The sequence below is a fragment of the Chinchilla lanigera genome, unplaced genomic scaffold, assembly GCF_000276665.1.
Source record: "Chinchilla lanigera isolate Chin_1 unplaced genomic scaffold, ChiLan1.0 scaffold00019, whole genome shotgun sequence".
Lineage (NCBI taxonomy): Eukaryota > Metazoa > Chordata > Mammalia > Rodentia > Chinchillidae > Chinchilla > Chinchilla lanigera.
In genome coordinates, this window is record NW_004955420.1 from 26,719,090 (window position 1) to 26,745,478 (window position 26,389).

General features: G+C 63.6%; 3 protein-coding genes across 4 annotated transcripts in view; 2 read left to right on the forward strand and 1 right to left on the reverse strand.

Annotated features, from left to right (window-relative positions):
• Positions 1-17,275, forward strand: part of Zdhhc3 (zinc finger, DHHC-type containing 3) — a 38,197-nt gene extending 20,922 nt beyond the window's left edge. The window contains exons 3-7 of one of the 2 annotated variants that reach the window (XM_005383476.2): positions 1,963-2,087; positions 5,358-5,454; positions 5,727-5,808; positions 7,899-8,029; positions 15,258-17,275. In XM_005383476.2, coding sequence (XP_005383533.1) covers positions 1,963-2,087; positions 5,358-5,454; positions 5,727-5,808; positions 7,899-8,029; positions 15,258-15,500 — 678 coding nt within the window. In that variant the 3' untranslated portion in view covers positions 15,501-17,275. Of the gene's footprint in view, positions 1-1,962; positions 2,088-5,357; positions 5,455-5,726; positions 5,809-7,898; positions 8,030-9,800; positions 11,095-15,257 lie in introns of those variants that run through there. The other variant, XM_005383477.2, reaches the window with a different exon arrangement.
• On the forward strand, positions 16,300-17,335 carry LOC102009284. Its single transcript, XM_005383475.2, has 2 exons — positions 16,300-16,924; positions 16,969-17,335. Exons 1-2 carry the CDS (start codon positions 16,473-16,475, stop codon positions 17,321-17,323), a joined length of 807 nt encoding a protein of 268 aa, XP_005383532.1. The 5' UTR covers positions 16,300-16,472; the 3' UTR covers positions 17,324-17,335.
• A 455-nt stretch (positions 17,336-17,790) lies between these two features.
• Positions 17,791-26,389, reverse strand: part of Tgm4 (transglutaminase 4) — a gene marked incomplete at its 5' end in the record, with an annotated part of 29,507 nt that continues 20,908 nt past the window's right edge. Inside the window, 7 exon segments of the mRNA XM_005383619.2 lie at positions 17,791-18,585; positions 20,290-20,426; positions 21,696-21,865; positions 22,518-22,796; positions 24,670-24,921; positions 25,057-25,160; positions 26,229-26,367. Of these exon segments, the coding sequence (XP_005383676.2) occupies positions 18,444-18,585; positions 20,290-20,426; positions 21,696-21,865; positions 22,518-22,796; positions 24,670-24,921; positions 25,057-25,160; positions 26,229-26,367 (1,223 nt within the window).

The following is a 26,389-nucleotide window of genomic DNA, read 5'->3' on the forward strand; positions in this document are numbered from 1 at the left end:
GTGCACACAGGACATGCTCACCAGGCGGGGCCCTGTGCAGGGGCTCCTTGGAACGGGCCTGGATGGGAGCGGGCAGGCAGCGTCCTGAGCTTGCAGCAGACTCTGGGGCTGCCGGGACGGGCCGGAACCGCCTGGGTCTCTGTTCCGGAAAGCTGAGCCCTCTGCCGGTCGCCTGGGGGACTGTGCCTTTGCACTTTGCGCCGGCATGCTCCACAACAGTGCCTCCATTCACACAGCCACCCCACGCAGCTACTCGGTACCCTCCAGAGAAGAGAGGGCGCCTGGGCATGAGTGAGGCCCGCCGCTCCCCCCAGCTGCCCAGGGCTGGCCTTTGCCACCCACCCCCACCCCCGGGGCCCCAGGCAGCTCAGGATAAGACCGGACTAGCACTTCGGTGACAGACTTCATTCGGGGCAGTTCCATGTTGAGATGTACTTTTTTGCTTGCCTCTTTCATGAGCTTTTTCTTTATGGCAAAAGCCAGAAGTTTACAATAGAACATTCCAGAAGTCTAGCTGTGGCTCCCGAGTGTGCCTCTCACCACCCAGCTTCTGTCCAGCGTCCAGGGCCTGTTCACGGCCACCCCGTGATACCTTGCCCCGGGTGTCCCTTGGGCACTGCGGGCCCAGTGGACTGGTGACACCTGCACTGCGCATTCGTGCTCTCAAGGGCTCGGGTGCCACACTGCCCGCCGGTGCCCCTCTTTCCCCTCCTGCACCACTGCCGCCGTGTCCACCCCTTTGTCCCTCCTCCTCATGTCCCTGCAGCTCAGTGCCGCCACCCTGGGCCATCACAGTGACTCCTGAGTCTTGGGCTCCGTCCGCCCTGCTCTTACCTGGTGCACACGGCGCAGGCAGTGAGCCCTGCTCTCACCAAGTGACTCGGGCTCCCTGTGAAGATCCCCAGCCGCCAGGAGGCCTGCTGCTGACCCGCTGCGAGGGCCGGCCCTGCCCTGCCCACCAGCCGGAGCCCCGCTGACTCTGCAGGCCATGGGCAGCGCACTGCTCTGCTCTCCAGCACTTGGTGCCCACTGTCCCCTCGGTCTCTGCCCCTGTCCCCCGAAGCTTTGCCTGGAAGACCTCCCCACGTGCTTCGGGTGGCCTGCAGCAGCTGTTTCTTTGAGACAGTCTCACTGAGCAACCCAGTCTGGCCTCACACGTGGCAGTCCTCCCGCCTCAGCCTTCCAAGTAGCTGGGATTACAGGCAGGGGCCGCCACGCCGGCTTCCAATGTCAGCTTTAATGGCTTAAACCTCGCCGACTGCCTGCATAGATGGCTGCCGCCTCCTGTGCGGGCTTTCTGCACCTGCAGCCTCTGCGGCACACGGCCGCTCCCGCAGATCATTCGCCAGGCCCAAGGGGGTCCCCCGGTGAGCACAGGGCGCGGGGCTCAGTGCCAAGCAGGCTCGGTGCAGCTTGGCTGCCAGGACCCCTGCACCCTGGGTGGCCTGCAGCCGGGCCAGGCAGTGGGGGCAGACGCCTGTGGGCTTCCTGAGAACTAACACGGCCACTGATCTTTGGGGCAGCAGTGATTTTACTGCTGAAAAGTAAAACCCCGCACAACCTGACTCCAGCGCATACGGCTCGTCAGAATGCCCCATGCTGCACACCTGGGCCGGGAAGTTGGACCCTGAGATAAGCTGCTGTCAGCGGGGAAGCACAGCTATCAGGAAGTCCAGCGTGGACCCAGAGCGGTGGGCGCGGCAATGGCCTTGCCAGGCTGGCTTGGGAAAGAATGGGTTCAGTGAAAACGGCCTTAGGGAGATGAAAAGAAAACCGTAACAGTGTACCAGCGCCCAGGAAGTTCTTCAGGGCGGCAGCCCTGGGGTCAGTGGGTTCCTCCGTGTTAGCGTCTGTGTCGTTCTGAACGGCCTGCGTGTGGTGGCAGCCGTGAAGTGACTTCGGTGCAGGTGACGCTGCCAGCTGCCGGCACAGCCCAGCCCTGACCCCTCCTCTCTCCCGCAGGGAGCGGTGCCCAAGGGAAACGCCACGAAGGAGTTCATCGAGAGCCTGCAGCTGAAGCCTGGGCAGGTGGTGTACAAGTGTCCCAAGTGCTGCAGCATCAAGCCGGACCGCGCGCACCACTGCAGGTACGGGGCCTCCCTCCCCGCCGCAGGGGCACGCACCCAGGCCAGGCCGCGGAAGGACTCCCGGCTCCCCTGCTCCGGGCGCAGCGTGAGCACGCGGAGCCCCTCCTGGTTTCTGCCATGCCTGGTGCAGGCCTGCACTGCAGTGTGTGGAACGGCAGACGCCCGGGTTTCCTTTACCTTGTATCCTGCTGACAGAGGCTGCCAAGAGACAGTGCTTTAAAGATCATTTTGCAAGCTGGGCATGGTGTGGTGCACTGCTGTCATCCCAGCCCTTGGGAGGCTGAGGCAGGAGGATCACCACAAGTCTGAAGCCCACCTGGGCTACGTGAATGAGTTCTAGGCCTGCTGAACTACATATTGAGACCTTGTCTCTGAAACAAAAACAGAAAAGGTCTTTTCTTTGTCATCTGCGCAAAGCGAGGGCTTGCACTGGAGAGAAGGCCTCCTCCACAGCAGCTGGCAGAGGGCCCGGTCAGGTAGAACTTAGCCGCAGACCTCCTTCTTGTCCTCTTGGCAGAGTTTGCCCTTCCGGCTCTCGGGTATCCTTACCAGACACTGCGCGGCGTTGCTAGGGGAGAACCTGAAGTGCCAGTCACGAGGCAGAGAGCAGCGTCCCCGCGTCCCCTCCACCCTGGGATGCCAGTCACGAGGTGGACAGCAGTGTCCCCGCGTCCCCTCCACCCTGGGGGCCTGCTCTCGGGAGTCACCCGGGCAGCATTTGGGTGGCGTGAGACCGAGTGAGAGAAGTGGCCTTTCCGCACGGCCTCCGCGGCCACCCCTCACAAGAGGACGCCGTCTGCAGCACTGCCTGCCCCTCTCCCTCCTGCCTACTTCTTCCTGGCCGCCTGCTCGAGGGCAAGCCCAGGAGTGTGCGCAGGGGGCAGGGGCAATTGTCCCTGTGGGGGTGTCAGCCACCCTTTCCTTCCCCTGCCACCCTGGAGCTCAGGGGCGGCCGTGCAAACTCTGCCTGCCCTGGCCGCTCCAGCCTGGAGTCGGAGTGGTGGTTGGAGTCCAGCGTTGTCCCCGGCACACTGTGCTCTGCGCCCAGCATTCTCACTGTGAGCCAGGCTGCCTGTGAGGGTTTGATACAAATGCCCGTGAGTCGCCAGCTCCCCAGGACAGCTCCTGGGTGAGAAAGGGTGCTCTCCAGCTCCCCAGGGCTGGGCTTTGCGGAGAGGAGCTGTGGAGGGCACAGCAGCTCCTTTTCCTCCCACCTGTGCCCTCTGCCGCCCTTCGCCGCCCCTCCTCCTCCTCCTCGCCTCCCAGGCAGGAGCTCTGAGTGCTGTCCACACGGCTCGGGCAGCCACCGGGGACCCACAGCCCCACACGCGAGAGAGACAGACTAGGTCTGGTGGCCGAGCCCAGAGGCCGGCGCCTGTCGTGGAAGTGGACGTGTGTGCCAGGCGGGAGCGCCTGTGCGCTCGTGAGGCCGGCTGGCCCCGCTTCAAGCCCCGGGGCCCCTTGTCCTCGCTGCCGCTGCTGGCTGCACCCGGGCGGAGTCTCAGTGCCCCAGCCGTCCCCAGGGACCCGGCAGCCCGTGGATCTCAGGAGAGACGCCCTCTCCTGGCCAGGCCGAGGCGGGCAGCTCTGCTTCTGCCTCAGGGCGATGATCACCAGGCACTTTGCACACAGCACTTGGGGTGCTTCCTGAGCATTTCCTGTTCATTATTCAGTGCTCGCCAGAGAGGTACAGTCCACTTGGAGGACCTGCGTCTCTTGCCCTGACCCACAGTGGGATCCGTCCTCCTGTCCCCACTCTGGCCACTGCGCCGCCCAGCCTCCAGGGCCACTTCTGGGAGGGTGGCGGGTCGTGCTCTGCCGTTCCTGCTTGTGACACGGTCAGCCCAGCGCGGCATGAAGAGAAAACCCGCGGGGCTGGGGATTTAGCTCAGCGGCAAAAGCGCCTGCCTGGCAAGCGCAAGGTTGTGAGTTCGGTTCCCGGTACCGGAGAAAAACCAAAAAAAAAAAAGAGAAAACCCGCATCAGGCCGCGGCCCTGGCTCCTCTCTCCTGTTCCCAGGCTACTCTCCCGAGCCCTGGCCCCATCGCAGCCTGAGTCAGCAGGCCCTGGGCCTGGCCCAGCTCTCAGCACCTGGGCAAAAAGCGCCCGGCCCCAGGGCCTCCCACAGGCAGGGCCGCCATTGTCCTTCGTGCCTCAGCCTGAGAGACACCGTCCCGTGGGATGGGGCTGTGTCTCCATGCCGAAAGGCCCCAGGATGGGCGGGAGAGGCCTGGCCAGCTCCCTGGGGCTGCACAGTAAGAAAGTGTGGTGCCCCCAGGGACAGGGACGGGCCCAGGAGTAGGTGAGCTGGGTGGGGCCGCCCAGGCACAAGTCCTGGAAAGTGGTAGGAGGAGGAGAGGAGACGTGTGCAGAGCACAGAAAGGGCCTGGAGACCTAGCAGGCAGGGGCACCTAGTGTCCAGGCCGTCCCCCCGTCGTGTGTTTGGCCTGGGCTGACAGGCGCTGCTCATGCACTGCGAGCCCCCTTGGCTTGCGCAGCGGCCCCTCTGAAGTGACAGGTTCCCGTGGGGGTCGGGGTTGTGGTGCAGGGCCGCACTGTCCCCTCGCGCACCGTGTGTGTGGCACAGCAGGCCTGGGTTGGAGGCCCTTCCCGTGCCAGCATTGCCTTGGGTGCAGCCCGTGCCCAGGGCCCTGCCAGGGAGCAGCACCTCCCCACGGTGGGCCCCACACCACAGCCCTCTGAACCCCAGGAACTGGGGGACCAAGTTTCAGGCCAGCACTGGCCTCTCGAGCTTCCGGGAGTTCTCCAGGCTCCCAGAAGCGGGTGCGCCTCCCCTCACGTGACCCTGGACGTACTATTGTGCAGCCTGCTTCCCAGTGCCCACCAGGGCATGGGCGGGGACTGCCCTGCAGCGCCTTTAAACCCTGTGCCCACTGCGCCTCTGTCGGAGTCCACGCTGCCCCAGGGCACGGGCTCAGAAGCCCTTCTAGACGTGGGCACCGCCGGGGGAGGGAGAGCCGGGGACTGGCGGGCGGCTGCGGACCAGAGGGACGAGGACGCGGGGCTGATGGTTTGGGAGGGGCGCCCGGCGGCCACGGCCCGGAGCACACGAGGCAGCGCGCTCCTTGTCGCTTTAAAGCGGTGCACGGGGAATGAGTTAAAATGCGCACCACACGTGTGTACCTCACTGGTAGCAGCGGCTGTGCGCTGGCGCCCTCGGAAGCCCCCTCACGGCCAGGAGCTGGAGCTGCCCCACTCCCCCCACACACACCGTGGGCCGCCCCTAAAGGTCTGACTGGGCTCTTTCAGTGTTTGCAAGCGCTGCATCCGCAAGATGGACCACCACTGTCCGTGGGTCAACAACTGCGTGGGCGAGAACAACCAGAAGTACTTCGTCCTGTTTACAGTGAGTGCCCGCCCTGCCCTGCCCTCGGGAAGCCCTGGTGCCCGCTCCCTGGACGCCGCCCCTTCAGAGGCTCGAGCTCACCAAGTGCCTGTCACCTGAGCACAGAGAGCAACCGAGGGGACCTGCCCGAGGGGACCTGCAGGGGGCAGGAGAACTCGCCAGGAAGGGCACACCGGGTGCCACCCACCCCGCAGACCCAGGCGGGAGGAAGGGCCGTGCGAGTTGCCGGGTGCCAAGTGCCCCGGCCCAGCGCCCTCCCTTTCCCGTTGCAGATGTACATAGCGCTCATATCCCTGCACGCCCTCATCATGGTGGGATTCCACTTCCTGCACTGCTTTGAAGAAGATTGGACGAGTGAGTATGCCACGGCACCCGCCGTGCCGTCAAGGGTGTGGCCCGCGGGCGGGGCTGGGGTGCTGGGTCACCTCGCGGTGGCAGGGCCACTTCATTTCACTAGATCTCCTGCAAGCCTATGGACTGGACAGGGCAGGACCAGGGCAGGACTGGCAGAGGCCCGAGTCTGTCTCTGCAAAAGAGCAGCCCCTTACGGTTAGGCCAGCGTGGAGCGCAGGCCAGCAGGCTCTGCAGTGACATGCTTTCTGTCTGTCTTTTCCGGGGTGCAGGGATGGAACCTAGAGCCTCGCACGGGCTGGGCAAGAACTTTCCCACCCGGTCCTAACAGGGCTGTTTCCGCAAGGCTCATTTCATTCCAGTACTGCAGGCGTACATTTTTTACTTCCTGCCTTCCAGCACGTGGAGGTTTTGTGTTCCTTTTTCCTGTGGCAGTTGTTTCAAACTGCTTATGGGATAATCACGAGTTTACGTGAAGATCTTACACCAGTTCTTCCTGCTTTGGAAGTGTCCCGCCTACATGTGTAGATGCCGAGGGAAGAAGCCCAGCCAGAGGGCTGCACACATCCCAAAGGGAAGAACAGGCGCCAGCAGGGGTCAGGGTTGAAGCCTCCCGCTGGGCTGGGTCTTTCACACTCAGAGTCTGAGGCAGGCGATCAAGCGCCATGTGTAGCTAGGCATGGTGGCACACACCTATATCCCAGCACACGAGGAGGCTGAAGCAGGAGGACTGCAAGGTCAAGCCCAGTTTGGACAATTTAGTGACCACAGGAGACTCAAAAAGTAAAAGAGGGCTGGGGATGCAGCTCGGGGTTGAGGCCCTTGGTTCCGTCCCGAATGTCACACACAAAAAAGGTGCAACGTGTGTACCCACCAGTTCCCCAAGGTAAAGGTAATTGTTATGTATACGACACGCACAGGTAATAAATAGAATTTAAAAGGAACCTATGAGGCCATGCTTCCCTGCTGGCCTCCTGTCCCACAGCACAGAGCCTGTGTCTTCCTGTGCAGTGCCAGCTTTGGGGCTTCCCGGCCCAAGCCCAGCAGAAGTGGGTGGTGGGGTGGGAGGGGACCGAGGGTCTCCAGTGAGCTCCGGCCACGCAGCAACCATTCTGCAAGTCAGCACATCTGCCCACCCCAGGAGGGCCGGGGTCCACTCCCGATGGGGCCTGGTGACCTGATGGGCGTCTGCCTAGGACCCTTAGCTTCTGGCTGGCGCTGAGCGGTTTAGGGACGCTGGCAGGGACTGGTGCAGCGCCTCAGAGCAAGCCTGCGGGATAGGGGAATGCACCCCTCTTGGCTGGGACACCCAGAGGTGGAGCAGGTCCCCTACCCAAGACCCCCAGCTAAGAAGAGAGCCTGCTGGGCGAGCCTTGGCCACAGCAAGGTGCTCAGCCACCCTGGCTGGCTCCGGGGCCCAGGCCTCCCAGCCACGTACTGGTCACCTTTGGTCAGAACTCCAGGGGGTGGGGCTGGAGGACACCTCCCCCAGTCCCCGTGGGTGACAGCTGTCCCCACTGCTCAGCCCCGGCCATGCCGTTGGGCTGTGGGAGCTTGCATGAAGGGTGAGGGGCGGTCCCATGGGGGGTGCTCGCCGGAGGTGGAGCCGCCCTCCTGATGTCTGTCTGGGTCCTGCCTTCCCAAACCCCACACCCAAGCCTCTAGCGTTGGGCGGGCGAGGCAGGCAAGGCAGGGCTCGTCCCTCCCTCCAGCCCGGCGGGCAGGAGCTCTCTGCTAAACAGGGAAGACCAGGTCTGAGAAGCCGCGTCCTGCCGGGTTCTGCCGTTGCTGGCCGCGGCGCCTGGGCTGCCCGGGCAGCTGTGAGCAGGACCAAGTCTGTGGCTCCTGGAGCGTGAGCGCAGCAGACAGGCAGATCCCGAGCAAGAGCGGGCAGAGAGGGCTGCTCTGTGAGGGCCGGGCCGGGCAAGGGGGCGCCGGCGCTGGGGCACATTGAGCCTAGAACTCCCCGCCCCGGGCCCAGGCTGCTGGCCCCCACCACGCCCTGCCTGGCCAGGCCTGAGAAGAGGGACCCAGGGTGCGCGGCCGCCCCGCTGGCCGGCACAGCGCAGCCCCGAGCCGTCCCTCTCTTTCAGAGTGCAGCTCCTTCTCCCCGCCCACCACGGTGATCCTCCTCATCCTGCTGTGCTTCGAGGCGCTGCTCTTCCTCATCTTCACCTCGGTGATGTTCGGGACGCAGGTGCACTCCATCTGCACGGATGAGACGGTAGGTGGCGGTGCCCACCCTGCGCCGGCGGGCCTCGCACAGGCCAGGCTGGGCGGTGGGGCCGGAGCTCGCCCTGCGCAGTGCCCTGCAGCCCTGGGCGGCCTCCTGCAGTGTCAGGCGCTGGGCGCGCCTTCCCTCTGCACTCCGCCGTGGGAAAGGGTCCTGACCCTCGGGGGCAGGCGAGGCCGGCTTCCCGGAGCACAGCCTCCAGGGCAGCGAGCTCCAAGGCAGCGGGGTCCCCTCCCGCCCTGCGCCCTTCTCTGGCCCGGAAGGAGCTGCTCCCCACGGGCACCTCCTGCCCTTCCTGCGGTGGCCAGGAGCCTTCGGCTTGAATGTGGTTTTTGACTTTTTAAACCTTGGGGTGCAGACACAGGGCTCTGGGAAGAAGGGCAGCTCCGGGCCCGACCGGGAGGAGCAGAGCCTCGGGTCCTGGCCCAGCCCCGGCGCCCAGCTCCTGAGGCCGCGCGGGCGGCGCTCTGACAGTACTGGGCCGGGCCACCAGGGTCCCGGAGGCTTGCGGGAAGACAGCCACCTGGCTCGGGAGCGGGCACGCGCTCGGGTGGTGCTGCCGCAGCCACCGCGTGTGCTCAGGGCCCGCTCCGCGGTTTGAGGCCTGGCTTCCTGCCACGGCCCTTCAGCGTGAGGAGGGCAGTGTCACGGGGGCGCTGTCGAAACGGCAGCCAGTGTAGACCCAGCCATGTTGGGAGCAGCGTGTGACCCTCAGCAGCTGGAGACAGGCGGCCCCACCCGCAGCCATGCCCAGCGGGAGGCCTGGTGGGAAGGGGGCGGGGGGAGGGGCAGAGGGCCTCGTCCTCCGGACCGATGCCTGCCCAGGTCCTGAGGCTGCGGAGACAGGCCCAGACCCGGCCCTCCCACCCCCTGCCATGTTCCTGGCAGAAGCCACCGGCCGCTGCCGCTCTGCACAAGGACCCGCGCTCAGGCCCCGCCCTCGGCCATCGCTGCTGTGAAGGGGGGACTGCAGGTGGCGCAGTCTCGGGCAGCCGCGCTGACCCGGCCACACCTCTGCACTGTACTAACCTTCGCCGTCTCCCTGGCGCCTTCTCCCCTCGCTCCTGTCCCTCCCGCCACCTGCTTTCTGGCCTTGGGCCAGCAACGCTGCGCTCCAGACGGGCCTTGATTTCTTGCTTTTTGTTCCTTTCTTTGTCTTTTTTTTTGTCTGCAAAGTGGTCACGGTAGCTTCGGCTTCCCATGAATCTGTCCCGTGTGAACAGTCACTGCTGGTTGTTGTGAGGGCGAGCTCCTGCCTGTTCGAGGCTCCCCCTGCCGAAGGCCCTGCAGCACCTGGGAAGCTAGGAGCACCCTGGCCTGGCCCGCACCCATAGCCGCAGCGTTGGGAACATAAGTGGCGTAGGGCCCTGCTGGTGGCCTCTTTACCTTTCCTTCTTGGAGGGACTTGTAAATATGTGCCCATCAAAAAGGAATTTGTTGAAATGACACTTCCTATGACAAAAAAAATGTGTTATGTAGGTAGCTAAATGGCCTCAAAAGGGTCACCAGGTGTGGTGGCGCACACCTGTAATCCCAGCACTCAGGAGGCTGAGGCTGGAGGATTGTTGCGAGTTCATGACCAGCCTGGGCTACAAAGTGAGCTCAAGGCCAGCCTGAACTGCCTAGTGAGACCCTGTCACAAAAAGACAAAAAAAAAAACAGAGGGAAGCAAGTCCTCTGGTCACCTTGAGGTACGGCCATCCCTCCCCAAAACTCCGGCAATGAAGTGCGTGACTGAAAGTGCGATTGTTCTTGTTTTCAGGGAATAGAGCAGTTGAAAAAGGAAGAGAGAAGATGGGCTAAAAAAACAAAGTGGATGAACATGAAAGCCGTCTTCGGCCACCCCTTCTCCCTGGGCTGGGCCAGCCCCTTTGCCACGCCGGACCACGGCAAGGCCGACCCATACCAGTACGTGGTCTGAGGCCCGCCCGGCACTGCCGCCCGACACGGCGCCTGCGCACGTCTGCCCGGCCCATTCTCACGAATGTGTAGACCGAAAAGCAAAACGACTCCTCAGAAAACTTTTTTATGTCTCAAGTGAAATGGCTGAGCATTGCAGAGAAAAAAAAACACCTCATGTTTTATTTTTTTAAAAAACCATCCTTCTGATTTTCTGATAACTGAAGCTGCTCTTTTTCTTTTACAATCACCTCTCTGGCGTCCGGCTTCCTCTCTGCTGTCTGTCTGGCGTGACTAACGTGGAAGTGCTGTCCCCGAGCTGCGCCACTTGTACTAACTGAGCGAGACGTACCCTGTGCAGTGTGCGGGTGGACGGCCCTGCCCCGCTGCCCGGGAGCCACGGCGGGCGCCTGGGAGCTGAAAACCTCCTGGACGACGCTGCTGGCCCCTGGAGGCCCAGGCGGCAGATCGCGCCTCCTCCCTGGTGGCCGCGTTCACTCCTCTCCACAAGCTCGCAGCTGCCTGTACTGATGGGCTGGGGAGGGAGCAGCGAGGGGTCGCGTGTGTGTTCCCAGCCGGCCGCAGAGCCCTCCGATGGTTTGGAAGCGTAGGAAGGAGAGTTTTCTAGCTCAAAATGCCTTATACAATCAAGAGGGAAGAACACGCGATTTCAGACGCGCTCCGTGCCCCTTTGTCACGCCTCCGTCCTTCCTTGCCACCCCGGCAGGGCCCCCCTCTTGTCCTGGCTGGGGCCAGGCCGCATCCCCAAGGTTGACAGATGGTCCCGCCGGCTGGGCTCAGGACGCTGCTGCAGGGCCGGCCAGCTTTTCCACTTGGGGGGCGCTTCCTGTCTTAGGTTCCACTGAGAGGAAGTCGTGAGCTAGGGGAAAGGGCCCCGAAACTCGAGGACAACCAAGGGAGCCCTGACCACGTGAATCCCACACGCTGATTCGTTTTTTTTTTTTAAGCAGTTGCCACAAACCTCCCCTTCTTGCTTTGGCTCGGGGCGGGGCGGGGGAGAGCTCTGTTGGGTCTGGACCTGCGCGGGGAGGGAGCGGACCCAGCCCTCAGCTGCCTGAAGGTGGAACATGCTCCCTCTTTCCGTTCCGTCCGTGCTTCCACGTGGAAACGATGCAATAAAACTTTTCCAAACCTGCCCTGGCCTCGCCGTCTCTCTCCCAGCCGCCCCGCAGGACGGAGCGTGAGCCCGGCGTCTTCTCTGCTGCGCTGCATCCTGTCTTGCGGGGGTCACTGAGTGGGCTTTCAGTCCCTCGCTGTCACAGACGCACCGCGGCTCCCCGGGAAAGGCCTGAGTCTGGGGGGTGGGGCAGACAGCAGACTTGAGGCAGAGGAGGGCGGGGCAGACCTGCACCCCGCTGCGCCCGGCTTTGAGGCGCTCCCCGCTGTGTCCAGTGAGGGGCAGAGAGGCCACCCCTCTGAGGGCACGCCTCCCTGCTCAGAGCCCTGTGCCCGGGAGTCGGCTGCCCGAGGCTGTGTGGCTTGGTTGTTTTCCAGTCTCTTCAGCGAGTGTATGTGGCGTTTCCTGTTTTGTGTCAGGCGTGGAGGCCGTGGGCGTGTGTACACGACGCCACAGCGCCCTCAGGACGGGGCCTCCCTCCCGGGGACCAGCACGGAGCTGCGGAAACAGCCCTTGCAAGGCCTTTTAAGTGACCGGGTGGCTTCTTTCCGGAGACTCCCAGGCCTGCGTCGGTAGCCATGTGTTGAGTTATTACCCCCCAGCGCTGCGGCTCCTCACCTCCCCAAGCCTCCTGCGTGTCCTCCCCAGGAAGAGTCCCTCAGGCATCTTGACTCGGTTTCTGGCTGGACAGGTGGCCGTCCCCATCTCACGCCAGAGAGGAGCACTGCGCCCAAGACCGGAAGCCAAGGGGCCTCTATGGCCCGACCCTTCCCTGATGCCCTGTGGCTGGCACAGCACGTGCGCCCCAGCCTGGCTGCCACTCGGGGACCAGAGCCCGCCGCGCTCTCCGTGCGTCCCAGACGGAGGACCCCGCGGGGAGCCGCACACAGCTCGTCCTGGACGAGGGCTCTGCGGTGGGAGTGAAAGGGCCCGGCGCCCCATGTGTGAGCGTCAGCCAGACAGCACCGGAGGCGTCGGCGTGGCGTGGTGACGTCAGGCTAGCAAGTTCCCTGGGTGGAGACGCGCGGCGAGTCTCCCCTGCCCCTCTGTCGGGAAGAGCTCCTCCTTGGGGGAGCAAGAGCGTCGGCAGCTGCTGCTCATCGAGCCTAAGCCGCTTAGCAGCGCCCTCCATCTTGGTCAGGATGCTTCCAGATGGGGAGAGTCACCTTTATTAAACAACCACGCAACTCAGGAGGCTGAGGCAGTAGAATTGCCACAATTTCGAGACCAGCCTGGCTCCATAGTGAGTTCCAGATCAGCCTGACGCTGTCTCAAGGAAACACCCACTCGGGCAGGCAGCTCAGAGCCCTCCCCGCAGGCTCGTGGGGCTTAGGTCTCTGTTCAGGATGCCCCGCGGCGGGTTAAAGGGGGCCCAGCCAAGAGAGGTCAGGGTCCCCCTACAAGGTCCCTGTGCTTCGGCGGTGCTGGGCTGGACACGTGCAAGGCGAGTGCCGTGCTCTAGGCTGCAGCCCCGGCTCCGGAGCCCTTGGATAAGAAAGAACACAGGTGCAGAAAGGCTGGCGGGACTAGGCCGCGGGCCGGTCCTGTCCCGCAGCATCCGCGTCGCCTGGAACTGGCTGGAGAGGCACATTCTCCAGCCCCAGCCCTGACCTCGCCGTGGAGCCAGGAGTTCTGGGCCCAGAGCGCCCCCCTGCGGTGCTGTGGGGCACGTGAGCCCGGCCGAGACGGCCTCCACATTGTCCTGCTGCCTGCTGGCCCTGGGTCTCAGCTTGGTACAGCGTGGGCTGCGCCACCAGGGAGGCAGATAGGTACCCGCTGCCAGAAGCCACCGAGCCCCCTCCCCCCAACCTGTGGCCTCCCCAACAAGGGAGCCTCCGGAGAACAGGCCCAGGGCTGCCCCTCGACCATCTCCTGGGCGAGCCGTCTCAACCAAGGGCACCATCGCCGCAGAGCCAGCCCGACGGCAGCAAGAGAAGACAGGAACCAGGGACCCCTAGCAGCAGTGGCAGCCAGGGCTGGTGACCGGCGTGGCCACGGCCTCGTGTCCTAGCCTTTGGTCCCCATCTGTGGCCCAGCACCCACAGGGTCTCAGGCCTTTTAAAGATGATCCAACCTGGGTCGCCTCTCGGAAGGGAAAGAATTCACCAGGAGCCAGCATAGCGGCCTGCGCCTGTGTTCCTGGCACTTGAGGCTGAGGCAGGAGGCTCCCTGGAGCGCAGGAGTTCAGGACCAGCTGGGGCGACATAACAAGAACCCTTCGCAGACAGAGAGCGTTCACAGCAGAACGAGACCCTGGCCGATGCCGTTCCTGAAGGAAAGCCTTCATTGGACACGCCTCCTTCAAGAGCCGTCAGTGACCTCAGCAGCACTGGCTCCTCAGCAGAGCAGGGACCCCGGGCCCCTCCACCCTCCAAGGCAGGCGCAGGAAGCTGACCCAGCTGTGCGGTCCCAGCTGCCTCGGGGTCCTCAGCCAATTCGAGACGTTTCCCTTCCATGGTCATTTTCAACTGTGGGGAAGAGCCAGGCATCCTGGCACATGCCTGTAATCCCAGCACTCAGGAGGCTGAGTCAGGAGGATTGTTGTAAGTTCAAGGCCAGCCTGGGCTACAAAGTGAGTTCAAGGCCAGCCTGAACTGCATAGCAAGACTCTGTCTCAAAAAGACCAAAACAACAACAACAAAAAGACTTTGGGGAAGAGCCAGAAGTCGCATGATGCCAGGCCCAGTGAGTAAGGAGGATGAGGCACAGCGGCACGTCCTCAGGACCCTGCCTTCCCAGGGGATGGCTCTCAGCAGCAGCAGTCACTGTATTTTTGATCACATTTGTTCAGACAGGAAAGTGGGCGAGCACACGGGAGAGTGCGGGGCAGGGGAAGTGTCCTGGGGGACGCACAGCAGTGTGTCGTACTGCTGTACATTTTAAAAAATTGGAACAGCCGCCGTGTATTTTGATCACCCCTTGTAAACCTTACGCTGCTCCAGTTGTTCTCCTGGGGCCCTTCTCTACTCCAGGGTCCCGCATGACGTTTGTCACGGCTCCGCAGTCGCCTCCCATTTGTGACCATTCAGTTTTTCTCTAGTTGTCGTGACCTCAGCCTTACTTTAAATCGAGGTGAAACACGTGAGCCGTGAGGTGGGTCCCTCTGCAGCGTCCTGTCCTGGGGCATTGGATTCGTCCTTGCTGCTGTGCTAGCGATTCCAGAACGGTTTCCTCGAAGCCTGTGAGCCCTTGTTCCAAGGCCCGGAGGCCGGGCATTCTGCGGAAAAGCCCTCAGCTTGCATTAGATGCTTTCTCTGGTTCTGAGTAGGGAGGCGACGTTCAGGCGAGCCCCTGAGGGTTCCATCCTGGGCGTGTCTGGAGGCACGGGCGGCGTCCGGCCTTCAACGCGGTCGTTGGTCACCTTGGCGTCTGCGTCTCCCTCCTGTAAAGCTGCCATGTTCCCCTTGGTGCTGCGTAAATGGCTTAGAAGGAGATGCCCTGAGATCCACTCTTTAACTTCCAGTTTTTTTTTCAAGAAACTTAAATCTCTGTGACCGTGTGCCTCAGTTTCTCTGTCTTCATAACAGAAAGGACTGTTCCAGGTATGGAAGGCTCTTGTGGGGAACAGAATACTTAGAAGTAGGCGCATGAGACCTTTCCCGGGTGGACTTGCGCTGCGCGAACGCCTGGCCCGCTTCCGGCCAGTCCACCGGCGTGCAGAAGCGGTGGGGGCGAGCCCCCCAGAGGGTGTTGTGGCCTGGCTGTGTCCTTAAACCCTGTGGGCTCCCCCTGCCCAGCACCCTCTTTCTGTGGCCTGGTGGCCGAGTTGCAGCCAGCACGCAGAGCCAGGTGAGTGGGCAGCTGGGGAGAGGCCGCGTGGTGTTCCCTGCATGATCAGCCGCTGGCCCCGCGCCCGCCATGAACCTGCGCCCGCCCAGCTGCCCGCGCATGCAGTCTTGCTTCCTCCGTGGCATGCGTGTGTCCTGCACGCCCCCTTTGCCCGCTCGGTCTCGTCACGCCAGGCTTGCTGCCCTGCCAGGGAGAAGCCAGAAAACCTAGGAAGGGACCCAGGCCACACTTGGAGGGGCCGGTGTCCCTGCTGAGCCCTGTTCCCGAAGGAGGAAGGCTGGCGGTGGCGGGAGTGGGGGCCTGCTTGCTGCGCTGCTCCCGTCGCTGCCCCGGCCCCAGCAGCAGGGACCCACGGGGACAGCGGTGCTGACCACGGCCTCCTGTTCTCCCCAGGGCATCGAGCGCCTGCAGCGCAAGGACCGGCCCCGGCAGCAGGTGTGCCGCTGGCAGCTGGTCAAGGAGGCCTTCGGCGGGGACTTCTCCCTCCGCTGGTGCAGCCCCTTCTCAGGACAGCCTGAGATCGCCCCGGACAAGGACTTGGTACGGCAGGCGTCCCAGTCAGACGTGGACAACACCGAGAGCACAGAGGAGCCGTCGGACACCAGGGACGAGGACGTGGAGGTGGTAGATGAGTAGCTGCCGGGGGGCGGGACTGCTCACTAAAGGTGGCTGCCAGCCGGTCCCAGTGAGTGTGGCTGCTGTGCCCGCCGTCCCCTCCCGCCGCCTCTCCCTGGGCCGGGGGCCTTGGCCCACCGCCTGCCTTGGCGAGGAAGACACGGCTGCCACATCTCCCTTCGGGGAGAGGACCCCCGACACACGTACTCACAGCCACATGCGCACACACGGCCACGCACAGGCAGCGCCCGCCAGGGTGGGGTGTACGGGACCGGTGATGGTACAGCAAGGATCACCCCCGGCGGGACCCTGGGTCCTCCGAGGCGGCCTGGAGCTGCCCGCAGGTGGCTGCAGCCCCCAGGCAGGGGCGCCGGGGAGCCCCATGCAGAGCGCTCGGTGCCACCTGCCGTGAGAAGAGACCGTCCTCCCTCCTGAGGGGCGCAGGGACCCACGGCCGGCTGACAGGGCCCACTGCAGGTCAGCCGGTTCTCTAAGGGACTGTCCGTCCCAGAAAGAAGGGGTAATGGCTCCACTCTGCAGACGGCTGGACCCGGACACAGGCCCCCATGGCCACCGGGAACCCTCGGCCCACGTGAAGCAGGGGCGTCGGGGTGTCCTGTGCCTGAGCCCACTGCACAGTCGCAGTGTGAGACACACCCGTGCCCGGCGCCCGAGCTGCGGCCTGTGTCGCCCTGCAGGAGGCCTGCCCCCTGGCCCCGTGTCCAGCTCCTCTCCGGGCCCCAGGAGAGGGGTCAGTCACTGCTGGGGGCATCGCCTCGGGAGCCTGAGAAAGGAAAGCCCCGCGACCTTTAGGGAGGAAGGTGGCCCCGAGCAAGGAGGGCGCGGCCTCCTCCCAGGCTCCCTGGAGGCAGCGACCTGGCCCAGCACTCCGACCCCAGGCGGCCCCCAGACTCTGGTGCCCCCCGCCCCCCCGCAGGCAAGGACCACCGCTTCCTAACCCCCACCCGGAGCACCCCTGCTGGGCCGGACAGGATGGGGCTGGGCCTACAGCAGCACAGCGCAGCTCGGGACAGCCGTCCCCTCCGCACTGCGGCGTGGTGCTTATTAACCCTGCGAGGGCTGAGGCGGCCCCGGGCCAGCTCGCCTGCCGCGGGCTGTGGGCCTGCGTGTCCTACCGAGCAGCCCTGCACAGCCGTGCGCTGGCTGTGCACTGGAAAGGGTGTGCACCGGGGGGAGGAGCAGGCCTCGGTCCCCAGGGTCCCCAGAGGAGGAAGGGGGTCATGGCCATGTCACTGGAGTCAGCTCTGTGCGGAGTGCAGCCCACGTCGGTACACAACCCTGGGCCCTGGGAAAGGTGCCAAGCACAAGGGGCGGCTCAGCCTGGCGGCAGCCTCAGGCCTCCTGCATTCCCACCGTCACTCGAAAGGGAGACGCGACGTCCTCCCCGCCCCTTCTCACCGCCGTCCCCTCCCAGGGTCACGGGGGTCCCCTGCCTGACCCCAGCCTCGCGCTCCCAGGGTCACAGGGGGGTCGCCTGCCTGACCCCAGCCTCGCGCTCCCAGGGTCACAGGGGGGTCGCCTGCCTGACCCCAGCCTCGCGCTCCCAGGGTCACAGGGGGGTCGCCTGCCTGACCCCAGCCTCGCGCCCCCAGGGTCACAGGGGGGTCGCCTGCCTGACCCCAGCCTCGCGCCCCCACAATAGGACTCGGTGCTGGCCTTCTCTCCAGGGCGGCAGCTGCCGCGTAACATTCCAGGAGCGTCAGCCCCAGGCAAGGTCTCCAGCAGAGGTGGGCCCGAGCCTGGCCTCCTTCCTGAATAAAGAGATTGATCTCTGGGCGGCCTTGTCGGTGAATCCCCTGTTCTCGCAGGCGATCCTGGTCTGAAGCCCTGGGCAGCGCCTTCCTCAAAGGTCACCTGGGGGGGGGGGTCCCTCCAAGAAGCCACTTTGTCCCCGCCAGTGTCCGGGTGCACAGGTGTCATGGGACGCCCATCACGCTGTGTGTGGCGTTGCCTCTTGGGGCCCAAATGCTGCGCCGTGGCGGTGGCTGTGCACACCCCTGCAGGGACAGTCCCCTCTGACCCGCTGACCACCGCATACGCAGGGGGGCCCTAGGTGAGAGCCCTTGGGATCGGGGTCCTTAACCAGGGAGCCTGAAAGGGGAGGACGCAAGTACCCCAGCCGCGTGTCCTCGGCACGACACAGAATACCCTGACCCGGCCATGCGCAGCCCGCAGGGGACACACCCACGCAGCCCGCAGGGTGGGAGGCCTGGGCTGTCCGAGGACACCGTGCCCTGGGGACGCCCAGCAGCTCGGCGGCATAAAGAACAAGTGACTCTGGACCGGCTGGTCGTCCTGAAGTAGGCAGAGTTTAATTAAAGGCGTCTGATTGTCGAGAGCAGCTCGGAGCCCAAGCAAGAGAGCAGCGGCCGCTTGGCAGAGGGGAGGGGCTCGATCCAGGGGCTGCGCCTGAACGGACAGGAGCCTGGCTGCCTGCTCAGACCTTTCTCCAGCTGGTCCTGGCCCGCCCGGGGCTGTCCCTGGGTGGCTCCCTGCAGGGCCAGGCTCCCCCAGGGCCTGACGTCACCAGCAGGCCCTGTCCAGTGGGACCCCGGCACAGGCGAGCCCAAGGCACCAGGGCACGGAGGGTCCCATCCGGGCAGCAGCTCTTGCCTGCGGCCCTGGGCGTCTGGGTTCTGAATCTGGATGCCAGTGGCACCGCAGTTGGGGGCCACAAGCCAGAGAGGGTGGGGGCTCCTGGGGCTAGGCTGGGTGTTTCTGGCCAAGCGGTGTGGCTGCCTTCGAACTCCTCTCTCGTGCCCCTGGCTCCTGACTGCCCTTGCGTGCGTGCGTGCGTTTGTGCGTTTGTGCGTTTGTGCGTGCGTGTGTGCGTGCGTGCATAGTCAAAGCTGATCATGCATGGTCTACGGCTAGGTCTTCGAGGGAGTGCTGAAAGCTGGGCCCGGAGGCCCGGGGCTGCTGCCTCGCCCACAGCGGGCAGAGCTACTGGGTGATGAGCACCACCTTCTCCGCGTGGATCTCCTTCACCTGCAGGGAGCTCAGCTTGATGATGAACTTCCTGGGCCCCGCCCTCACCGGGACGCACCTTATCTGGGACTGGACAGTCTGGCCAGGTGGCACCGTCCTGCGAAATGCAGACAGAGACGTGGAATTAGCCACGGACGCTGGAGGAGAAAGATGAGGCGCCCAGGCCGCAGCCTTGGCCTCGGTGACCCTGGACCCCAGGTGCCAGCAGCGGCCTTCTCCCACGTAAGGCAAGATGGGCAGACTGGGCGCTGCCATTTCACAAACCCTTCTGTGCCCTGAGGCGGTGAGAAATCCACGTGACAGGCTGACTAGCCCTGGCCAAAGGGTGGCCCGGGGCCCAGACACTGGCCTCACTCAGGAGCTTGTTAGACACACAGAATCAGCCGGACGAGGTGCACATGCCTGTGATCCCAGCACTTGGAAGGCTGAGGCAGGAGGATTGCTGTGGGTTCAAGACCATGTCTCCAAACAAACAAAGAAACACAAAAACAAACTGTTGCAAACCTCTCAGGAACAAGCCCTGTGAGTTCAGTAACATCCTTTTTACGGTTACATCAGCGTAGCAAAAACAGTAATTCCTATACAGCCCAGCAAGCAGATGACGCAATGAGAAATGTCCCATCCGCAGAAGCAGCAAGAGCTCAGCACACCTGGGAAGGCCTCCAACCAGGGCTTGTTGGTCAGACACCAAGAAACCAAAGCTTCTGTGAGAGCAGCTGACTCGGTGGAGAGCGGCGCCCGCCCCGCGTGCAAAGTCTGGGCCTCTCGCTGGGCTCCGCCCTCCCCAAGGCACCGGTAAACCGGCTGCAAAACCAGCTCACGCCCTGATCATTTTCCAAGGGCGTGATGAGAAAACCCTGGAGGTCCCTTGGACAGAAAGCGAGGGGCGGTGCTTGCCTTCCGCACAGCTGTGGAACCGCGCGGCCTGGCGCCTGAGTGTGAGCAGAGAGGACCGGAGTGCAGAGCCCAGAGCCGCAGACCCGGGGCTGCCCGGCCACACCGGAGGGGCTGCGCCCCCGAGTTCCGGAAACCGCAGATTTGGTTTGGTTTTGTTTCGTTTCAGTTTTCTGAGACAGGGTCTTGCTATGCAGTGCAGGCTGCCCTTGAACTCACTGTTGTAGCCCAGGCTGCCCTTGAACTCACGGCCGATCCTCCTGCCTCAGCCTCCCGAGTACTGGGATGACAGACGTGCACCACCACACCATGGCTAGGACAGATTATTTGACAAAGGTGGAGCCCTGCATTGCTCCACACCCTTCAAATTATAATTCAGCCAGAAATTCTAGAAAGAGCATGGGAGATTATATCTATTCTTGGGGTGATGTGAAACAGTATCAGTAAAGAAAAAGATTAAAATGTTAGCTAAATTTTTTTCAAAAGTTGTAATGGTGAGTGTTGAGAAAGGAGAGAGAGGAAGGGAGGGAGGAAGGAAGGGGAGGCTGGGGGTGTGGCTCAGTGGCAGAGCACTTTCCAGGCACCCACAAGCTCCTGAGTTCAATCCTCAGCATGGAAAAAAGGTTGAGGCTGTGATAAACAATTTGCAGTGATAATTTAACACTCTCTCAAATTAATATTAAAGAAAAGCATGACTCAGTAGAAAAGCAGACAAAAGATGCGAACAGGCGGTGTGCTGGAGACATTCCGTCCATCCGTTAACCCCAAAGACAGCCAGCCTCGCAGAGATGCCGATTACAGTGCAGAGAAGGCAGAGCCCTCGGTGACCGGAATGCACCGGCCTCCTGCGGCATCGCCATGGTCCCCGGGACACCGCCGCCCGCCCGGCCGAGCACCGCACACTCACCCCTGCTTGACGCTCTGCACGGAGGAGAGGCCCAGGCTCTCTATGGAGAACCTGACCTGGGTCAGCGGGATCAGCAGGGAGTTCCTGAAGATGCAGGTGCACACGAGCTCCTTGCCGACCCTGCCAGTGTTGGGCAGCTGTGGGGGGCGGGTGGGAGAGGGAGAGACACGGAGACAGACGCTGAGCCGCGTGTCCACGTGATGGCATGAGGTGCTGACTGCTGACTGCAGGTAGACCAGATGGAACGGGGCTCGGCTCGGAAACCTGTGTCCTCATCCCTAAAGTCAGGGCCACGGCCCTATGCTCCCTGCGGGCTCCAGGAGGGATCTCTTCCACCCACGCCTCGCTCGGCTTCTGGTATCGCCCGCAGTTCTGTGTCTGCATCCACAACCTTACCTCCTGAGCTCTGTCAAGCTTTTTCTATTCATTCGTTCATTCATTTATTGGATTTCTGAGATAAGATCTCACTATGTAGCCCAGGCTGACCTGCAACTCGCAGAGATCCTCCTGCCTCAGCCTCCTGGGTGTTGGGATTACAGGTGTGTGGCCAGAAAATATCTGGCCACCACGCCTGGCCAGACATTTTCTTAAGGGAATTTAAAATAAGAGTCCTCTGGCAGCCAGAGCCCCTAACCTGACCTGTTTCAGCCCTAATCAGGACCCCTCCTCACCAAAATACAGATCTTCCGGCGCCCCCACCCTCCAGGGCTCAGCACCTGCGTGTGCTCCTGCCCCCCCTTCCACACCCCCTGTGCCAGGCTCACAAGCAAGACCCAAAATGCCAAGATGCCCACAGCAGCCCGAAGATGGAACCTGTCCCCGAGCCCCCACCTCTCATCTGCCAGAGCCCAGGCGCTGGCACCCGGGCCACCTCTCCCCAGGCGCCGGGCCTGGCCACCGCCCTGTGTCTTCCTCTGCGTTCCAGCCCCGTCTGGTGCTGTGACCTCCACCCGGGCACCAGTGCCCCCAGCGCCCGCGGGCCGTGCAGGCTCTGCGCCCACAAAGACCGACGGGCCTTCGCGCAGCCGAGGACCCCACTCCTGGGGGCCCCTTGTCACCGTGCGCGGAGGCGCATCTGGGGCCCACACAGGTGAGGCTGGGCCACCACTGCCACGCTGCTGACCGTCTCTGCCACCGCTGCCAGGGGGCGCCCGGGTTCCCTCGCCGGGCAGCCTCTGGGGTGCACAGGAGGGACCCGCTCCCTTCCCTGGTTCCCGAGCTTTTCACTGCTCTGCGTGAAACTTCAGGTGGAGGAAGAGGAGGCCAATCGTGTGCGTCACGTCGGAAGGACGCAGAGTCAGGAGGAGACAGGTGGCCGATGACAAACCAACCGGGCAGCCAGCGCGCAGGCAGTGGCCGCTGCAGGGCCGGCTCGGGGGGCCCTGGCGCCTGCGCCGCGCGCTCACCTCTATGGTGAAGAGCGGGTACCGGAAGCACAGCGACACCTCCGTAGCTATGGTCTCCTGGGTCTCCGTGACCTCCGCCATGATGAACCCCTTGACGACTGGCTCGTCGTCGAAGGCGTCGAGGCTGCCGGTGTAGGTGTCGGATTCCCAGGTCAGGACCACGTTGGACACTGCGGAGGAGCCGGGCAGAAGGGAGGCGATGTCTGCCACCAGGCGCAGGGTGGGATCGGCACCGCGCCCCCCCCCCGAGAAACAAGCAGTGGGCTGCACTCGGAGCCCCTAGCTTGGAAGCTCTCGAGCTGCGTCCGAGTGTGTGACCGATGTCACCGGCTGTCGGGACGGCCCACTCGCTCAGCGCTGCGTTCCGGGGACCCATACAGACACGAGCGGACGTTCAGGGTCAAGTCTCTAGCACCATAAAATACTCGTTTTGCTTTGTTCTATGGTGCCAGGGATTGAACTCCAGGAGTCCTTCGCTACACCCCCAGCCCTTCTTACTTTATTTTGAGCCTCTAGCTTGCAATCCTCCTGCCTCAGCCTCCCAGAATGGGATTACAGGCGTGCATCACCATACCTGGCTAGAAATACTTGCAATGACCTGTCTAGCGGCCCTCACTTCTGACTCTGTGATAGACCGGGCTCCTGGTCCCCGTGTCTCTGGCCCCCGTTTCTTCAGTGCCTGGGTCCGTAGGGACGCGCGGTGAATGTATGCTGGTTTCGTTCACACACACACCTGTTTGCTAGTGTACAGGTCACAGACGCCAGGGCTCTCAGGTGGGGACGCAGCCCTCCCGGGGCCCGGGCCTCCGCCTGGTTCTGTACCTTGTTCTTTGACATGCACGGTCTTTTGCACGACGCCCAGGTGCGCCAGCTGCCTGCCCGTGTAGGACTGCAGGTCGAAGGAGCCCGAGAAGATGACGGTCTGGGGCGTGGCGGCCTTCCTCCTCAGAGTCACGGAGAAGTTGAGCGGGTCCCCCAGCCGCACCGGCTCCTCCTGCACCAGCAGCTCCAGCAGGTTCTCCTTGGTCGGGAGCGTGTACTCGCGCCGGAAGCTGAGCAGTGAGAAGGCGTGGTCCATGATCGCCCTCTCGTCCGAGGAGCCTGGGGACACAGAGCGGGCCTGAGCGCCCGGCCTCGCCTGGGCATGGAGGGCTGCCACCGCGGGACTCCGCCATGGCCCCAGGGGCGCCCGCACCCCGTTCCTGGTGGCAGCGAAAACAGAGGGATGGAGACCTCAAACTCGGCCTGTGCCTGACAGCGCCCAGAAACCAGCGGAGATGATCCAAATCAGCTTCCTCCGGTCCCTGCCAGGAACTAGAGGCTGGCGGCCTCAGAGCGGCCTCCACGGAGGAAACGCAGCCTAAACCTCAGGAGGGGAAAGCCAGCAGGCCTCCGCCGCTCTCTTCCTCCTCCCGCTCCTTCTCCTCTCCTCGCTCCTTTCGTCCTCCTGGGCTGCAGAAGCCTGGCCCGGCAGCCCAGCCCCTGGGAGGGAATTCCCTTCGTGAGACCTCAGTTCCCGGAGCCACGTCTCACCTGACCTGGGGCGGAGCTCACGCCTCACAGACGCATTTTCCCCAACGCGGGTCAGAGACAGGAGGAAAGGGCCGGCGGCTGAGCGCCACCGGCAGCAGTGGCTGTGACCGAAAGCTTAACGCGGGAGCTGAGGAGGGGACAGTGCCCCGGGCCGCACTCGGCCAGACCCTGCTCCCCGGAGGTCTGCAGAGCCCAGGGCGCCCTCACCCCTATGGCCTGGCGCTCTGCGCCACAGGAAGTGAGGAGGAGGAGGCAAACCCCTGAGCCGCCTCACTCTGTTCCTCAGGTGCGGTTTTCAGCAAGAAATCCCAGGACTTGCAAAGAAACAAACTTTGGCGATACACAAGGAAGAAAACAGCAATCAGGAGAAGCAGTCCCTGAGAGCCAGGCAAGGAGGTGCACACCTGTAATCCCACCACTCTAGGAGGCTGAGGCAGGAGGATCGCAAGTTAGACCCCAGCCTGGGTGACTCTGCAAGACGGTCTCAAAGGGTTATGGCTCAGTGGCACAGTGCCTTGAATGGCAAGCACAAGGTCCTGAGTTCGATTCTCAGCACAAAAACAAACGAACAAAACGGCCTCAAAATAAGAAAGGCAGGGAGCCTAACTTTGTGGTCAGCGCTCGCTTAGCCCGCATGAGGCCCTGGTTCCATCCCCAGAAAAAGGAAAAGCAGAAACCGTCCCTGAAGGAGCCTGGACGTGGGACTTGCTAGACAAACCCTCGTGACGAGCTCTTTTAGACATGCTCAGGGCCTGTGAGGGCAGCGGCTCCTGGAGAGAGCACGTGGGTGAAGGTCACGGTCGTTTTTCACAGTGGGAACGGCGGTAAGAAGGGCGGCGCGGCCAATGAGAGCCGAGGAAGGACTCGTCTCGGCGAACGCAGGGCCCGGGCTTGGCAGGGACGAGGGCGAGGGCGCCTCCCGGCCCGCGGGCTCCCTCCCTGGCAGCCCGCTCTGGTGGCTTTTCGCTTCCTGGCTTCTCTCAAAAGACCCGTCCTGCTCCAACCTGGTGACCAGCGCTGCTGGCTCCAAGCCACACGTGGGAAGCAGAGCGTCCGTGCGACAGGCTGGGGCTCTGGGACCGAGCTCGCGGCCCTGGGGACACAGCTGTCAGACGCTGAAATAGGAACTTTTTTTTTTTTTGCACTGGGGACTGAGCCCAAGACCCTCATACTGAGCTCCGTCTGCAGCCCTTTTTATTTTTTAGTGAGACAGGATCTCACTAAGTCACTTGCCCAGGCTGCATGCGGACGCGCCATCCTCCTGCCTCAGCCCCCCACGGTGCTGGGACGACAGGTGTGCACCACCACACCTGGCCCCACTCGTAGCGTCCCTAAGTTTCACCGGGGTGCGGTCACGGAGTTAGGACGGGAGGTGCTGGGGCCCTCGCTTGCTGCCCCCTGCTTGACCGGGTGCCGCGACCCGGTGCCCACGGCCGCCTACCCTCAGGGAACTTGTACTGGTGCGTGATGTCGCTGCGCCGGTCCTGGCCCACCGCCTTGGTGCTGATGTTCTTGCCGATGCTCATGGTCTCCACCGAGAGCAGGCTGACCTTCTCGCGCCTGCCCACCGTCCTCACCAGCCACACCAGCTTGTCGGCGTTCACCTCCGAGAACACGAACTTGGTGTCGTAGCCCATGAAGATGTTGCCCCTGCGGACGGCGGCCACGGGCGAGGGCCCGCAGCAGTAGAGCCCTGGGGACGGAGGGCGGAGATGGCTGCAGGCCCCACAGGGAGTCCCTGCCCACCCGGGCCACGTCCAGGGCCAGCCTCACCCGCTGGGCTGCGCGGTGACCCCGGCACCCCGGAGACGCACCCGCGTGGCCTCACCCTGGCTGAGCTCCTGCGGCGTGCCGTCCACCACCTGCCAGCCGTCGTTCCCCGGGGGCAGGTCCTTGCGCTTCATCCAGGCCTCCGTCCACACGTGGAAGTTCCTGGTGGTGGGCACACCCGCTCAGGGGCTTCTCTGGGGCCGGGGGACCCTCGTCAGTCGAAGGGCACAGGTCCAGGGCAGCGGCGGCGGGGCAGGGAGGACGTGCACAGCGTGGGCTCAGCAGACCCCGGGAGATACGAGTGTGCCAGCCGCCAGCCGGGCACGCCACGATTCTGGTGCGGGTCAGTAACTGCCTACCTCACCACTCACCCCGCCTGCTTCTCTAGACAGTTACCGCCCACTCTGAATGACACAGGTTGTTTTTTTTTTTTTTTTTTGGGGGGGGCTTTCACTGTGTAGTTGCCTCAAACTCACAGTGATCCTCCTGCCTCAGCCTCCCAAGTGCGGGGACTACACGCCAGTGCTATCGCGCCCAGCTGCAACAGTACCGTTGCAGCGCCCCCTTTCCGATGTTTCGAGTTCGTTCTCTCTTCTTTCCTTCCTCCCGTCCTTTCCTTCTCTCTGCACGGGAACTAGAATTTCCCAGCAGCAGCAGACTAAAAGGAGTGGATCCAGTATCCCGCCCGGCCCCCACCCTGGCGAGGCTGCCCTGGGCCTGACCACCCGCCCACTCCCTGTCCCCACCGCCACCTCCTTCTCTGGGCAGTCAGCTTGCAAGGGGCCGTGGGCACTGAGAGCAAAGGCGACAGCTTTGTGCTGCAGTGGGCGGCGGTCGCAGGGAGGTCTCCTGGCCTGGCCCGCAGACCCCCTGCAGACTCTCTGGCCCCTCAAGTGGCTTTCCTATTTCTTTCCCAGTCCTATTTATTTTGTGAGACAAGGTTTTGCCAACTCACCCAGGCTGGGCTCAAACTTGGATCCTCCTGCCTCAGCCTCCCAGAGAGAGGTGTACTGCCCCACACCTGCAATCTGCATTTTTAACAAGGCTGAGGTGCGTGGGTGGGGGTTTTCCTGGTCCAGACTGTCTAAGACTGAATTTGAAAACGACTGAATTTCCCAAGCAGCGGGGCGCCTGGGCTAGGAACAGAGCAGCGCCTTGGGGTGGGGTGGGCGCGGGGCTCCGGCGGGCGCTAGGAGCCCGGGCAGGGGGCGGGACGGGGGTGGGGCCTACCAGATGGAGTCGTTGGTCTTGTTGGGCACCGTCTTGCCCATCTCGTTCACGAACATGTCCAGGGTGAGGTTCTCCTCCGTGTCGTGGGCGGAGTCGAAGACCGTCACGGCGCGCGCGGGGATCCCCAGCGCCCGCAGCACTGGAGGGGGCGGGGCGTCAGC

What these genes read in the sequence shown, in the direction of transcription:
- LOC102009284 (XM_005383475.2), top strand. Translation starts at nt 16,473, where the DNA reads ATGGGGCTGGGCCTACAGCAGCACAGCGCAGCTCGGGACAGCCGTCCC. An exon ending in CCCCTCCCAGGGTCACGGGG is followed by an intron (nt 16,925 to 16,968) that starts GTCCCCTGCCTG and finishes GGGTCACAGGGG; the next exon opens with GGTCGCCTGCCTGACCCCAG.